Raw genomic sequence first — 15,850 nt, forward strand, 5'->3', positions numbered from 1 at the left:
GCATACTTCAGAAGGGCCTGAACATGGGCCCTCTTGCGCTGCAGGATTTCAAACCATAACTGCATATTGTGCTAACAAAGGTTTTCTTGGTGACTGTGGTCCCTGCTGCTTTGAGATCATTAACAAGCTCCTCCCGTGTAGTTCTGCGGTTAGCCTTCACCATCCATAAGGTCATTGATGCCACATGAGATGAGATCTTCCTTGGGGCCCCAGACCAACAGTGGTCACTTTCTCACCAAGCTGCTAGCTGATGGTCATGTAGCTCATTCCATCTTTGTGATGGTCAACAATCTTGCCTCTGATGTCCTTAGACAGTTCTTTGGTATTTCCCATGGTGATAAGGTTGAAGATGTATACAGGTTAGTGACCCAGGAATACTATTCAATAAAGTAATGCCATTAAATGTGAATGCTGGCTTGGTATCTGTTAATACTTAAGTACTACTTGTGTTATGTTAGTGCACATGCACTTCACCTAATTTCTTGCTGGCTTGTAGGGGATTAAATAATTATTTTGCTAGATAAATGACATTGATTTGTACCTGTTACATAATGATTTTTTGGTTTTTATGGTTTGTTTTGTTAAAACCCCATCTAGGTCGTGCCCAATATCATGCCCAGTGCTGCCTGGCATAGACTTCAGGTCCAACAGCCCAGGAAGGATAAGTGGATGGATGATGGATAGATGGATGAATGGATGGATTGATGGATGGTTTGATGGATGGATGGATGGATGAATGATGGATGGACGGTTTGATGGATGGATGGATTGATGGATGGTTTGATGGATGGATGGATGGTTTGATGTATGGATGGATGATGATGGATGGATGAATGATGGATGGTTGAATAGATGCTGTGACAATAAGCCACGCCCCCTTGGCACCCCTGCCCTCCCTCACCGGGGCTTAGTGAAGTCCGTGAAGTACATCTCAGCGATGAGGCCCCAGCTGATTCCGCCATCATTGCTGTACTGCAGCAACACGCCCTCCTCCCTGCTGTCGGCATGGTTACATTCCGCCCAATCCCCACCCACGCGCAGGTAGAACTGCACATACTCCGCCCACTCGGTGTCCAGGTCCCAGCTCACCAGCTGCCTCAGCCCATCCTGTTGGCAAGAATGGGACAAAAATGGCAGAAGAGAACCCTCTTTGCCTCGCGATGAGAGTAACACGCAGAGGAAATCGCGGGCCAGTGGGCGGGACGACAAGGGACCCACACCTTGCTGAAGTAGAGTGAGGATCCGGACGAGATGACCCCACAGCCCTGGTCGGGGGTCACTACCTCTCCACCAATCACCTCCTGCCACGACGTGAGAAGTGCACCCTGGGATTCGAAGTCCGAGAGGATGCTGGAGGCAAGTGGAGACGAGGGATGACAGTCCGGGCCTGAGAATCCATCATCACACCTAAGAGAGGGAGAAAGGAGGAGGAGCAAGTGTACATTTTAACTTAAGGAGCTCAGAGGGGGCGGGGAGTGTCTGAGGGGCTGCTTGCTCAGGTACACTGAGCTCTGTTGGTTGGTATATCTGTGAGCTGGTGAGGCACCACCCACCTGCAGTGCGCGTGGTCGCACCAGCCATGCCCCCGGCACATGTACGGACACTGCTGCCCGATATAGATGTCATCCAGGGCCCAGTCGTCCTGCTCGCCGTAGTAGTTCTGGATCCACCGGAAGCGCGTGGCACTTGACCTAAAGCCAGGAGCGAAAACAGGCAAACAGCCCTTAACAGGAGGAGTGCAGGAGCTGAGAGAAAGGCATTCTGGGAGCCCCAGGCAGTGTGTAAACCGCGGGAGGATGATCACATATCTCTGAGCGCTGTTCCCTCTGCTCCTCAGCGACTCTCAGTGATGATTCCTGTGACAGCTGCCATGCGTCTGTAATGCTGAGCGATGATCGTTCTGCTACCCCGCCAAAGTGATTTATGGATGTTGTCTTCACAGTGCCTATCCCAACATGCCTGACCTCCACGTGCTGATGGGGCGGAGTTTGGGGACTGAGGGAGTGGGCGGGGCCACATGTTTCCCGCTTCATTGGCCACCTGAGCTATTGCACAGCGACCCCTGACCCCAATCTGTGCTCAGCAAGCTGAAGCAGCTCCCTTAATCTCCATTTACATGCTGGACCACCGTGAACCCAGAGCGGAAGGCAGTGAATCAGGATACTGTCATTTAGAAGTCGGGGAGGGGGCAGAGGGGGCTCAGGTTTGGAAAATATGTCTCCATATCAAGGCATCCCTTGAAGAACTGGGAGGGGAGGTTTGAGGGTGAGAGTTTCCTGCTGGCCCCCTAGTGGACAGAGAGTGCACAGCATCCATCATTGACCCAACCTGGAATCTGAACCTCCTGTATGAATTTGTTCCTTCTTTCTATAACTATAAACTATAAACTTTAAACTATTTAAACAGCTGGATATTTTATTGGATCAAGCAAGAACCCCACCCTGGGAGCCACAGGTTAGCACTCCTTAGTCGCTATGCCACCTGCAGGCCGTGACTGTGTCATGTGATCATGTGACTAATGGAGCTCTGTGATAGGTTCCCAGCCCATGCAGTGGGTGTGGTTTGTGCCCGTGTAAGTCTGCACAAGCGCCTTACTCACCACGTCTTGTGCGGCAATGGCATGGTGACCCTCCTCCAGTCGTTGAACTCGGAAGGGTGGTACACGCTGGGGGCCGTAAACTCAGGGCAGCTGGGCATCCCGGGCAGGCAGGCCTGGAGGTACGAAACGACATGAGGTCACCATGCGTCTGTTACCTGCAGTACGCTGAAGCCCCAAACATCTGCTCCACCCCAGAGCGCACGGACAGTGCCTGCTTCAGAACCCCTGTTGGCTGTTGTGGGCGGGGCCTCACCTCTTTGACCAGGTGCCAGGTGAGGCCATGATTGGTGGAGAACTCCAGGCGGACCTGGGTGTCGATGTTGGGAGACGGATCTCGGCCGCAGCCCATCACCAGGGAGAACTGCAGGCTGTAGGAGGCGCCGATCTGCATGGACTGGGTCTCCACGTAGCGGATGCTAGAGCCGGGACTGGGCGGGCCGGAGAAGCTGAGGGAGGGGCCAAAGAGGAGCCAATGAGCAGCTGGATGAAGACCCCACAAGTCTTTTTGGTGGTTTCCGAGTCTTTGTGATGAGATTTATGCTGTCGTGTGCTTTACGGGGGATATGGACCAGCCAGCGATTTTATGTACGTTTTATAGTTGCATTTACTTAAACAGAAGCTTTTATCCAAAACAATGTACATTTTTTAGAAAGCATTTGGGGTTAAGGGCATTCCTCAAGAGCGGTGACCCAACGATGACATCATCTGAACTCGTGACCATCTGATCACAGACACAAAGTCCTAACCCACTAAGTGACACACTGACATCAGACGCCTAGCTATACTACATTACCCAGTCCTGAAGGATATCAGTAACCTTTGACCTCATCCACCATGCATTACTCAGGTGGTCCCCAGCTGTAGGTACCTCAGAGTCCAGTCATGGTCACAGTAGGGCTGCACTTGTCCCAGGTAGAAGCCCAGGCTCTGGGTGACATCCAGAACATTGCTGAAGTCCAGGCTTATGGTGTTGAAGAGCACCGAGGTCATGGAGATCTCATCCAGCGCCCACACATCCTGGCCACGGCCCGAGTGGTACGGCTGCCACCAGCGGAACTGCACTCCGAACTTACGTGCACCGGGCGGCATCTCCACGGAGATGATCCTGGTGGGGGGGGGGGTTAGCCACACGTACAACTCTTCCACCACACTCCCCCCTGAAGCGTCACCCTAGAGACACCACGCCACCCCCCACCCGTTACGCTATGTGCTTAAGCCTCGTTTATCTTCATTAAGGCCAGAGATGGTGCTGAGTAACTCAGTGGGTCCCAGTTAGCACTGTCTCTCTACTGGTGTGGAACTGCCCTTACCAGAAAGACAGACAGACAGACACACACACATACACACACATACAGACAAAGATACACACACACAGATACACACACACACACACACAGACAAAGATACACACACACAGATACACAGACACAAAGACATAGATACACACAAACAGCCACACACAGATATACACACAGAGATACACAGACACACAGACATAGATACACACACACAGCCACACACAGATACACAGACACACAGACATAGATACACACACACAGAATGGCCCGCCTCACCTGGGCTCGTGGAAGCCCTGATAGGCATAGTGCTGCAGCAGCGTCCAGGTGATGCCGTTATCTGACGAGTAGTGGAGCAGGACGCCCTCTCCAGGCTGATCAGGGGCAGGGCAGGAGCTCAGGGCGCTGCGACTTCCCAGCCGCAGGGTGAACTGGAGATACCTGTGGGTACAAGTGGGGGCATGAGAAAAAGAGAAGGAACAAGGAGACCGGGGAGACACCGGGGAGGCACCGGAGAGGCACCGGGGAGGCACCGGGGAGACACCGGGGAGGCACCGAGGAGGCACCGGGGAGACAACGGGGAGGCACCGGGGAGACACCGGGGAGACACCGGGGAGGCACCGGGGAGACAACGGGGAGGCACCGGGGAGGCACCGGGGAGACACCGGGGAGACACCGGGGAGGGCGGAGCTGCAGGTGGGAGCCTCTATTTGGGTAAAATTCAAAAAGAGTTTTACTGATTTTTTTTCTCAGCACAGCAAACAAATCAGCAATAAAGCATAACAAAACAGGAATGTACATTTCCCTGGGAAATGACAGCCCCTCGTATGATAATGATTATTTCGGAGGCCCCCTGCCTCCATCAGCGAGCGGATTCATCTCTGCAGTCCTGCAGACGCACAGCCAGGTGGCTCCAGCTCGCCGCATCTACAGGAAGCGGCTTTAATCGCGGCTTTAATCGCGGCCAGCGTGGCGACTGCGTGGCGGCTGCGTGGCGGCTGCGTGGCGGCTGCGTGGCGGCTGCGTGGCGGCTCTGCACGTGCTCGGGGGGGGGGGCTGATATTAAACACAGGCATCACTGCGAGTCCAGCTACGTGGTATCAATCCTGCGCAGATGAGCCCCCCCTGCCATCTCCATCCATTTTATGCACCAGGAGGACAAACGCAAGCGGATGACAAAAGACCAGAAAACAGACTGGCTTTAATCTGGGGGGGGGGGGGCAACCTGGCTGTGTCAGACACACTGTGTATCTTATTTCAGATCCGCCAGTTGCCACACGAATGGCATTACGTTTGTCTATTTCCCAGACATTCCAAACTCCAAACTGATGTAAAATTGAGAAAGCAGGGTCACATGGTTCCTGAAGCACCACCCCATTGTATCACTGATCTATGAAAATCAGCTTCCTTTTGTGGCCGGGGATCAGAATCCTTCTCTGGACGCCTTCAGAGTCTCGGTGTCTCGGGTTTCCATCATCCCTGGACATCGGTATCTCCGCGTGACCTGCAGTCACGCCTCCCCCTACCTGGCCTGGCTGCTGTCCAGCGGCGAGGTGACCAGGTGCCGCCGGGTGTCACGGTTGAAGACCAGCGCCTTGCCGGCGGCCAGCACACCACAGCCGAAGCTGACCTCGGCACCACGCAGCGAGGAGAAGCTGTGGTATGAGGAGAGGCGTGTGCTGGAGAAGCCCTCCGACAAAAAGGCCGGGTAGTTCTGAGAGGCCAGCTCACAGGCGGGACCGCTGAAGCCGGGGTCACACCTGGGGAGGCATGATCGGGTCACCCTCCTACTCTGAAAGCACCTAAGCAAGCAGGTATAACCAGAACAAGAAAAGGCGTGATTGATCTGGGGTTCGATGGCTGGTAGACACATACTTGCAGCCAGTACGAGAGCAGTGTCCTCTCCCAGAGCAGAAACGGAGGCAAGACGGGCCGATGTACACTGCAAGACAGAGAGACAGGGAGGGTTGGGAGATTAGTCCTTCCAGAGCATGTGGTGTACACTGCAAGCCTGGAAAACAGAGTGCTAGGATTATACACTGTAAGGGATGAGTCATCCATAAGGGTGATGTATACTGCAAGACAAGCATACAGTATTTGAGAAATTACTCTTTCAGTAGAGTGTGACAAAAACTGCAAGACAGACAGTGTGGATGGGAATAGTCTTTCCTTAAATTGTGTTATACACGGCAAGATAGGCAATATGAGAGGGATCAGTCTTTCCATGGGGTATGACATACACTGCAAAGCAGACAGTATGTGGGGATTAGTTATTCCCCATTCAATGTACATTGCAAACAAACTGACAGTGTGTTGGGGATCAGTCCTCCCTTAGTAGACATACACTGTCAAACAGACCACATGGTAGGGATTAGTCATTCATTGGCGTATGTACACCGCCAATAGACGTGACACGAGGAATTAGTCCCTTCTTTGTGGATGTACTCTGCCGAACTGTATGTGAGGGATTAGTTCTTCCTTAATGGATGTACACTGCCAAACAGACAGCATGTGAGGGATTAACCCTTCTTTACTGGATGTGCACTGCCAAACAGACAGTGTGTGAGTGATTAGCCCTTCTTTACTGGATGTGCACTGCCAAACAGACAGCGTGTGAGGGATTAACCCTTCTTTACTGGATGTGCACTGCCAAACAGACAGTGTGTGAGTGATTAGCCCTTCCTTAGTGGCTGTATACTACCAAACAGACAATGTGTGAGGGATTTGTCATTCTTTATTCTATGTACATTGAACAACACACAGATGGTATGTGAGGGAGTTGTCCTTCCTTGTTGGGTATACATTGCAAGACCAGAAAGATATTTTAGATATGCATGATGACATAGCAAGTAAAGATTTTTATTGAGAAAACGGTTACAGATTATATGCAGTTTATGGAGGATGAACTGCACTGTTGGAAACAGAAGGAAACTGCCTACCATTGTCAATGGCCCACATGGTGCTCGTGCCCAGCCCAGTCTGTTTCCAGCGGAACCGTGTGCTGTCCGTCAAGGCTGCATTGGGCAGAGGAATGGATATCCTGGTCCACCTACAGGGGGAGATATCAAAAATAAACAAAGCCTTGCACACCCAAACAGTGACACAGGTTACACAGACGCCCATGGGCTAAAGGCAGAGGCATACTGACCCACTGTAGTTCTCAGAGGAGTAGATGGTGCTGTGGGCCAGGTGGGGTCCAGCACAGAGTTCTGGCAGGCACTCAATGTGCAGGAGGGACCAGGAGCGACCGTGATTGGTGGAAAACTCAAGGCTGACACTGTGACACCCACATGACCGCAAAGACAAACCAGACACCAAAATCTTAGGAGATCTGTAGGTCTGTATAAGATATAGTCACTGAGAAACTGATGCCAAGCCTCTTTCTTTTAACACAGCTGGTCGTGTCTCTGTTTATAAATGTGACAGCAGGTGCTCAATGAAATACAAGGTATGGAAAAGATGGGGCCTGTTTGACAGTCACCTGCAGCCATATGCACAAGACATAAGGAGATTTCCTGGCATTTGAATGTAGCATTGATGTAAATCAGCCATTTGCTCATTTAACAACCGACAGCAGAGACCAGGAATCTGAGCGGCACAGGCTCAGCCACTGGCAGTGACATGAGGGCAACCCGAGGCCCCACCGCCACTCTACCTGTTGGCCGGCTGGTAGGAGCCGCAGCCCAGGTTGATGGAGAACTGGGCCACGTGCGTGTGGGTGCTGGGCAGCAGGGGCAGCAGCTGCATGAAGTCCACAGCCCAGACGTGGCGATGCGAGCCACCATGCATGCGCTGCTCCAGGCAGAAGCGTGTCACCGGGGTCTGTAGACTTGGGGGCAGGGCCACTGACACCACCGAGGGGGACTGGAGACACATGGGGACACATTGCTCTCCATTACCTAGGACCATCTCACTGTGCCAAGCAGCCTTCTCTTATGAATCTCACTGTGTTCAGCAGTGTTCACTGTGAGCCCAGTGTAAATATCACTGTGCTGAGCAGTGTTCACTGCAGAGGTGTAAAGAGTACCTGAAAACCATACTTGAGTAAGAGTACAGATACCTTACTGTATAAATTACTCCATTACAAGTTACAAGTCACCAATTCCAATAAGACTTGAGTAAAAGTCGTAAAGTATCCAATTTTAAAAGAACTTAAGTATTTTACTCGTACTGAATGTAGGCTCAAAGAACACCAAGAAATGTGGAAAACAAGGAACTATTTATTTATGAGGCTTTATTTCCTAATATAGACATTAAATTGAACACCTCAATGTTTCAAAATGGAAGAAGAAGAAAATAGAACAAAAAGTCAGTCTCAGTCAAACTCAAATGTTCAAAAAAAGGTAAAACAATAAAAAAAACTAATAAAAAAACAAATTCAGAGCTGACTTTAATGGTGTTTTAAGGGCAATTCTTAAGGACAATTCTTAAGGGCATTTCAAGCAAAAATGGAGCACTCATAGTAATAAAATAATGACTTGAATTACACCATGATAATTATCAATATCGTTTGATATGATCATGATAAAAATATTTTTGCTATATCACACAGCCTTAATGGATGCTACCACAGTGGCTTTGCTAACTAGCTAATAACTAGTAACCCATAGGAAGCAAGCTGAACAGTCGTTTGAGCAGACAGTAATATCTGATGACGCACAAAGTCTTTAAGTGTCAAGTCTTGTTAACTACATGGAAGCTATATTATCAGCAAGAAGGTCTTTACCTAGTTACCATAGTTTTGGTAGTGAGTCGGCTAGATAGTCAGCTAACTGATGGAAACGTTTAACCAGCAGCAAAACAACCACAAACAACCATGCGGGTCCCACAGTAAAATCTTTGTGCAGTAATTGACAGTCAATAGTGTGTCTAGCAGAAACATTAACAAACAAAATAATAAATAATAGATAGCACTGTTATTACACTGGGATACTAAAGATTTTTAACTTAATGACATAACAGGTACTACAACGATTCCGTTCTGCGAGTTCGCTTTGGCTTCCGCTTTAAGACGTGTTGGACAAGAGCGTGGCTTTCGCGGTACGAATGGGCCGGGTTGGATGTGGGCGGGGTTGGATGTCCAACCCCGCCCTCCTGCAGGCTGCAGCCAGACATACTTGAAGAAATTAGCCGTGGTAGATAAAGATCCTGACTTGTCGCACGCAATCACAATGTAGCGAGTAACGGTAAGCGTCCGTTCAAATGTAGTGGAGTAAAGAGTACATATATTCAGTCACAAATGTAGTGGAGTAGAGAGTAAAAGTTGCTTATATTTTTGATACTCAGTACAAGTACAAAGTAGCCAAAAAAATATTTAAGTACAGTAACGAAGTCCATTTACTCAACTACTTTACACCACTGGTTCACTGTATGACTCTCACTGTGTTCAGCCTTGTTCACTGTATGAATCACACTGGTTTCAGCAGTGTTCACTGTGAGCCCAGTGTAAATATCACTGTGCTGAGCAGTGTTCACTGTATGACTCTCACTGGTTTCAACAGTGTTCACTGTATGAATCGCACTGGTTTCAGCAGTGTTCACCGTAAATCTCACTGTGCCGAGCAGCATTCACTGCATGAATCTCATTGTGTTCAGCCGTGTTCACTGTGAGCCCAGTGTGAAATCTCACTGTTCTGAGCAATGTTCACTGTGTTCAGCCTTGTTCATTGTGAGCCCAGTGTGAATCTCCTTGTGCTGGGGAGTGTTCACTGTGTGAATCTCACTGTGTTCAGCATTGTTTACTGTGAGCCCTGTGTAAATCTCACTTTAGCAGTGTTCACTCTTATCTCAGAGTAATTCTCACTGTGTTCAGTAGAATGCTCAGCTTGCCTCATACCTGGTAGGAGGAATATGGCAGGGTGTCCAGGATCACATGCTCCCTCCGGCCTTCCGATTGGCCAAAGAGGATGACGTCATTCTCATGGGACTCTCCCGGGTCACACTGTCCACCACCTGTCATACAGCACAAATATGTACACATTAAAAACACACACACACACACACACACACACACACAAACGAAGGCAGACTGACACTCACCCATGACAAAGTGGAAACGCAGGTTCCCGTAAGAGGTGGTGTCCAGGTACGGGGTGCAGACCTTCCTCTCCCCATCCCGCAGGAGGACTAGCGAGGATCCCGACTCCACCTCCCCACACTGGGTCCCGTACACAGCACCCGTTATATCCCAGCTATGGGGAGAACAGGACATCAGGTCAGTGGGGCACTGGACACGCCCAGCCGGACCATGGACTCTCATCGGGGGGGAGGTGGGCGGCTCAATGAGTTAGAACTCAGAAAGTTGTCAGTTCAAATTCCACACATATTCTATTATAGTCCTGATTGGTCTGGGTGGCTACATGACTCGCTGGTGGGGGCCATCCTGACAACTGTGCCCCCCCCCCCCCACCCTTCCTCTGCAAGCATGCGGGCGGCTTAAAACCACAGAAAGGCTTTCCTCTCCTGCTGCTCTCCTCAGTCGGCACAGTGTGTGCTCAGGACAGGCCTGTCGGCTCGAACCACCCCTAATTGCCGCCGGTCTCCGGCTAACGAAGGCCCCCGGTCCCCCACTCCCTTGTTACCGCCGGTGACACCCCCCCGCCTGGTTCCCGTCACATCTGCCTGACTCCATGTCACCCGGAGGTCCCCCTCTCACCCGGCCGGTGCTCCTTAATGAACGTCACGCCTGTCACCCTGCGCTGGCTGCCTTCTCCGCTCTCCAGCTCTCTCTGCCCCCCTCCTCGATGGAGACCTGTCACCTACAGCTGTGCCCAGCCCTCATCCTCTCATTAAATGCCTGCCCAATACTGCCCTCCCCCCCCAGTCCCACTGCGACAGGCGAGCGCTGGGGCGGCAAGGGAGACATCTCGTTAACGGCGCCGGGACGGCCGTCATGGTGTGCTCGCTGTGGTCCGATCCGCACCAGCAACGGTGTGGCCATGTCAAGGGCCTGTCAGTTGCCTCATCCCTCCCCCTCCCCCATCGCTGGCCTCCCTGTTCCCGACATCGACGTCCCGGCAAATCAGAGACCACTTTGTCTCAGCACCTGTGACAGTGATTACTCATGCTCGGCGTGGAAGACGAGGTGAGCTGTTTCAGGAGGCACCAGCAAGCAATGGTGGGAGTTCTGGGGGCCTTAGAGCCTGGATACATATATTCCTACTGCATCACTGGGCTCCAGGGGCAATTTTATTTTTTTTTAAGTTGAGGAGCATAACTGGGACCACAATTCGCACAGAGGGGCTAACCTTAACATTAGCCAATGATATGTTTGAATCTGTGAATGGTGGGGGAGGAGGCCAATCATCTTCAATCTATGGCCCCGCCTATGTATTAACCCCTCCCTGCTGATCGCCAGATAAAGACAGTAAGAATGGAATGCTGCCTTAGCGCCCGTGTTCAGTGTCAGCTGGCATGTTCCAGCACCGCGGAATGCTGCCTTAGCGTCCGTGTTCAGTGTCAGCTGGCATGTTCCAGCACTGCGGAATGCTGCCTTAGCGCCCGTGTTCAGTGTCAGCTGGCATGTTCCAGCACTGCGGAATGCTGCCTTAGCTCCCGTGTTCAGTGTCAGCTGGCATGTTCCAGCACCGCGGAATGCTGCCTTAGCGTCCGTGTTCAGTGTCAGCTGGCATGTTCCAGCACTGCGGAATGCTGCCTTAGCGCCCGTGTTCAGTGTCAGCTGGCATGTTCCAGCACTGCGGAATGCTGCCTTAGCTCCCGTGTTCAGTGTCAGCTGGCATGTTCCAGCACTGCGGAATGCTGCCTTAGCGCCCGTGTTCAGTGTCAGCTGGCATGTTCCAGCACTGCGGAATGCTGCCTTAGCTCCCGTGTTCAGTGTCAGCTGGCATGTTCCAGCACTGCGGAATGCTGCCTTAGCTCCCGTGTTCAGTGTCAGCTGGCATGTTTCAGCACTGCGGAATGCTGCCTTAGCGCCCGTGTTCAGTGTCAGCTGGCATGTTCCAGCACCGCGGAATGCTGCCTTAGCTCCCGTGTTCAGTGTCAGCTGGCATGTTCCAGCACCGCGGAATGCTGCCTTAGCACCCGTGTTGCACACGGCTTACCCGACAGGGGGGCTCTCAAATTCCTCCTCCCAGTAGCTGCGGCCCTCTTCACGATGCAGGTCGATGTCACGGGTAGAGGCGAAGCTGGGTCCCCCCACCTCGTTGCCATGGAAATACAGAGCGTTCCCCTCCGACTGGCAGGCATGCTGAAAGGCAGAGACGTTCACAGGCGTTACAAAGCCCAGCAGCGTGATCCAGCATCTGTTTAAGCATTTTCAGGATCCAGGAATGATGGACATCATCAATATTATGGGGCTTATGGCCCTGAGCTGCTCTGCTTCCATCTAGTGCAGAAATATGGAACAAATCAGGGTCAAACAAGGTTCTGCAGGAAAACTGCACCTTGACAGTGGCCCCTGGGAAAAAGAGCCAATTGGCAGTATCGGGCGGGTCCAGGTTCTCCTCCAGCAGGGGGGGGCGGTGAGCCGCATTCACCAGCAACACGTTATCCAGCCCCCAGCAGGATTCATAACCTTCGGGGCCAGGCTGTGGTTCCTGGGCCCAGCGGAGACGCACTCCCTCTCCGCGGGCCTGGACGGGGAGGGGGAGCAGGTGTACTACTGTGCTGCGGTTGGTGGGGGCTCTGTAGGGTGGGGAGGAGGATTCATGAGATTTAAAAACACATGGTGCAGCTACTAGCACCATCCAATTAGCATAAAATGACTACAACTCACTCAGCCCACAGGACACATTTTCAAGAAATGTAAGTTCTTTGGATTACATGAGGACTAATTGAGTTTTGGTTCCCATCCCTGTGACGTATGGTGAGGAAGCCTGACTTTAGCTCATTGGCGGTCTCATCTTACACACAACAAAAATGGACTGGGTACGTTTTGGAAATGCACTCTTCAATTCAGCAAATCAAGGAACCCACAGACAAAATGACAGGTGACAGGAGAGACGGACGAATGGGGGGGCAGAGGATTAGAGGAGGAGAAAAGGTACAAAGGGAGGGGTGTTTGTCTAGGGGAGGAGGGATAGGGATTGGGAATGAGAGGACAGAAGAAGGAGAGTAGAAAGCGCAGGATGAAGGAAGAAAAGTGGAAAAACCAACCTGATCCAGTCCAAGGCGAGCCAGTCATCAGAGCCGTTCAGACTGAAGGAGACGGTGATGCGGGGGTCTGAGTAACTGAAGCGGCAGAGGCCAGAACCTGGCAGAAGGGAAGCCGGGGTGAGCCGCACTGGGCTGACAGGACCTCGGGGTGGGGGGAGTCACACCCGCAGTGTCAGCGTCTAAAAGGTGCCCAGTTAATGTGAAGCTAAACACACAGCTGATGGACCTCAGACTGGAGTGGGAAGGCGCCCCATTGGCCTGCAGCTGGGGAGGGGGCGGAGCCCAAGACAGTAAGGATCACCACGGAAACTGCAAGTGAACCCGGCCCCACCCTGGGTGGCATCCCGTGTGGTGCACAAGCCTGTTCTGAGACCATAAATCTTACCCCAGAGCTCAAGAGCATTTCAGAAGAAACCCACAAATAAGTCTGTGAATGAGCAAATCTGGAACATTCTTAAACTTCAGACACAGCCAGGAGACTGTAAAGTGGGACAAACAGGCTATATGACAAAGCACTGACAGTTTACAAGTGTATACCAGCAGGTGTTACAGAAACTTCCAGAAATTTCTTTCAACTATATAATTATTTACTTAATCCCTTTTTATACGAGTATGAATCATGGCAGTAACCGGGAAGCAGCTCCAGGCTGTAGACGTGAACACAACACACTCACCCAGGGCAAACTGCAGGACAGATGCCATGCTGGTGTTCAGGGGCACGGTGACCTGTCAGGGACAGACACATGGAGGTCAGCCCCCCTCAGTCACACGCTCTCCACTCTCATGTATGTGTCTGTGATGTCATAAATGGTTGGAACCCAACCGTGCGGTTCTGTGTATCCGGGCAGGCAGGACAGAACTCACCAGCTCCCTCTGTCCGAAGGGCTCGCAGAAAATGACCGCCTTGCCGTGCATGAGAACACCACACTGCTCGCTCACATCGCAGTTGCTGCACTCGGACCTGCACAAGGTCATGGCAGAGGGCGAATAGTGGAGGGGATTTGGGGGGAGGGGGACACAAACCACAGCAATGACAGGTCAAACGGAGATCAAGCATTTAGGACAAACCTAAATGCAAATGAAGGCAAACATAAATGTAAATGCCTTACCAGAGGTTCGGGTCCACGGTCCCCTGCTGACTAGAGTCAAAGTCGTCACGAAGGATGGCGTGATTCGTGTGGATCTCAGCTGTGCGAGGTCAGGGATGGGCCGGGGTGAAAGACCTTTCAAATCTATTGTTGCACTTTTACTTTATTATGTTAATCAGTCATTGCGTTTAGGTTGTCTGCCGTGCTAAAAGGTAACGCTAAGCCGTACATTTTGTTATTCGGCGACAACACGCTTCAGCTGGCCCCGCGTTTAGCGATGTTGAGTGAACTTACCCAACGCAGGCCTGACCGGGGACTCCGTGGGGGCTGGAACACAAGCAGGGAACAACATCACCATGCTGCGGGGGGGCAGAGGGGTGGGGCCACACCTCGGGGAGCACCGGGCCTCAACGCGGCATGGTTAATGCATGCATTTCCTCAATCAGCCTACGCAACAGTATTTAAAGAGGGGGCACAGCAGGTAACAGGTGGAACATGCTGGGGGGGGGCGGGGTGCTGATCCAAGTGGGCCTAATCCGGTAAGCGGGCTCTTCAATTTACGGTGGGCCGCACACCTGATCCGCCTCCGCTCTAAGCCAGATCCGGTCTGAAAGTACTAAGCCTGCCCATACCCCCCCACACCCCACCCCCAAGATTAACCCGGAGAGCGTTCCTGGCGTAATCCTGCACGACTTCCCTTACTGTCCGGATATCAGGCTCCTGCAGTAAGGGGGGGTGCAGGTGGGGATTCAAAAAAACACTCTGACTGAGGGAGGGGCCGGAATTTCACGGAATTGTAGGGCCCTTTTGGAGGCTTATTGCTTATAATCTTTGAAACCTCTAAGCTCTTTTTAACATCACTTCCTGTTGTTCATAATCACTTCCTGTCAGTTAGCAAGTCATGGTGTAATGAAGAGGATTAGCCAACCTTGTTAGGGCATCCTAAATTCTCATAGTCTCTGTATACCCTCTGCGTGACTGTCTCTTCTCCTGACAGCTAAAATCCCTCTCTTTTCTCATTTACACGTCCGTTATCACTTCTGCTACCACTGCCTGCTAATGCCCACAGCTTATAATAATGCTGTTATAGCAACTGAGCAACTTAACACTCAGCATAACTCTCTGATAGTCAGAGGAGAGGGTTAACTATACCCACAGAACCAGGCAAAAGTCAGAACACACTTACTGAGAGGATAATGACCCAAAGTGCACCTTGAGTTTATGTAAGTGCTGTATTATCCTGTGAATAAGCAAAGAGATGGAGTGCTGTGACAGATGACCAGGCCCCCACACTCCCCCCACCTAAACCCTACAGGGCTGGTTTGGGATGAGTCAGGTTGAAGAGTAAGGGCAAGGGATCCAACCTGTGCCCAGAACTTGTGTAAACTCCTTCAGGACTGTTGGAGAAGCATCCCAGGTGGCTACTCCTGGAAGATGGTTGGTAGAATGCCAAGAGTCTGCAATGCTGTCATCAAAGCAAAAGGGGCTATTTTGAAGAATCTAAAATTTGACAATATTGAACCCTTCTCTTGGTCACTGCAATATTTGCCTCGAGGCCTTTTTCCTAGAAGGTGAATAACAAATGCATTAAAAGCAGCTATTTCCGGACTTTTGACTAGAATTGTACAAAGATTCAGGTAGAAAAATAATCCCAAATTATCTGCTCTCTGGGACACGTGACTCTAATCCCCATCCTCTACTTTCTGTGTCAGGAAACCACTGCTACGACATGTGCAGCTCTACCACAAGGGGGT

The 15,850-nt window shown here is 51.4% G+C and overlaps 1 protein-coding gene across 3 annotated transcripts in view; it reads right to left on the bottom strand.

Moving 5' to 3' along the window:
* The window catches only part of LOC111851229 (reelin), an 87,685-nt gene that overhangs the window by 25,544 nt on the left and 46,291 nt on the right, over nt 1-15,850 (bottom strand). For all 3 annotated transcript variants that reach the window (XM_023825938.2, XM_023825937.2, XM_072715087.1), the window contains exons 5-25: nt 14,391-14,423; nt 14,118-14,196; nt 13,873-13,969; nt 13,683-13,734; nt 13,009-13,105; nt 12,297-12,537; nt 11,955-12,100; nt 9,934-10,085; nt 9,731-9,846; nt 7,550-7,758; nt 7,043-7,171; nt 6,834-6,943; nt 5,770-5,836; nt 5,421-5,654; nt 4,174-4,335; nt 3,468-3,704; nt 2,853-3,045; nt 2,600-2,712; nt 1,554-1,691; nt 1,221-1,407; nt 902-1,107 (exon numbers count right to left, since the gene is read on the bottom strand). In XM_023825938.2, the coding sequence (XP_023681706.2) occupies nt 902-1,107; nt 1,221-1,407; nt 1,554-1,691; nt 2,600-2,712; nt 2,853-3,045; nt 3,468-3,704; nt 4,174-4,335; nt 5,421-5,654; nt 5,770-5,836; nt 6,834-6,943; nt 7,043-7,171; nt 7,550-7,758; nt 9,731-9,846; nt 9,934-10,085; nt 11,955-12,100; nt 12,297-12,537; nt 13,009-13,105; nt 13,683-13,734; nt 13,873-13,969; nt 14,118-14,196; nt 14,391-14,423 (2,998 nt within the window). The remainder of the gene's footprint in view (nt 1-901; nt 1,108-1,220; nt 1,408-1,553; nt 1,692-2,599; nt 2,713-2,852; nt 3,046-3,467; nt 3,705-4,173; nt 4,336-5,420; nt 5,655-5,769; nt 5,837-6,833; nt 6,944-7,042; nt 7,172-7,549; nt 7,759-9,730; nt 9,847-9,933; nt 10,086-11,954; nt 12,101-12,296; nt 12,538-13,008; nt 13,106-13,682; nt 13,735-13,872; nt 13,970-14,117; nt 14,197-14,390; nt 14,424-15,850) is intronic.

This window comes from Paramormyrops kingsleyae, chromosome 1 (assembly GCF_048594095.1).
Source record: "Paramormyrops kingsleyae isolate MSU_618 chromosome 1, PKINGS_0.4, whole genome shotgun sequence".
Lineage (NCBI taxonomy): Eukaryota > Metazoa > Chordata > Actinopteri > Osteoglossiformes > Mormyridae > Paramormyrops > Paramormyrops kingsleyae.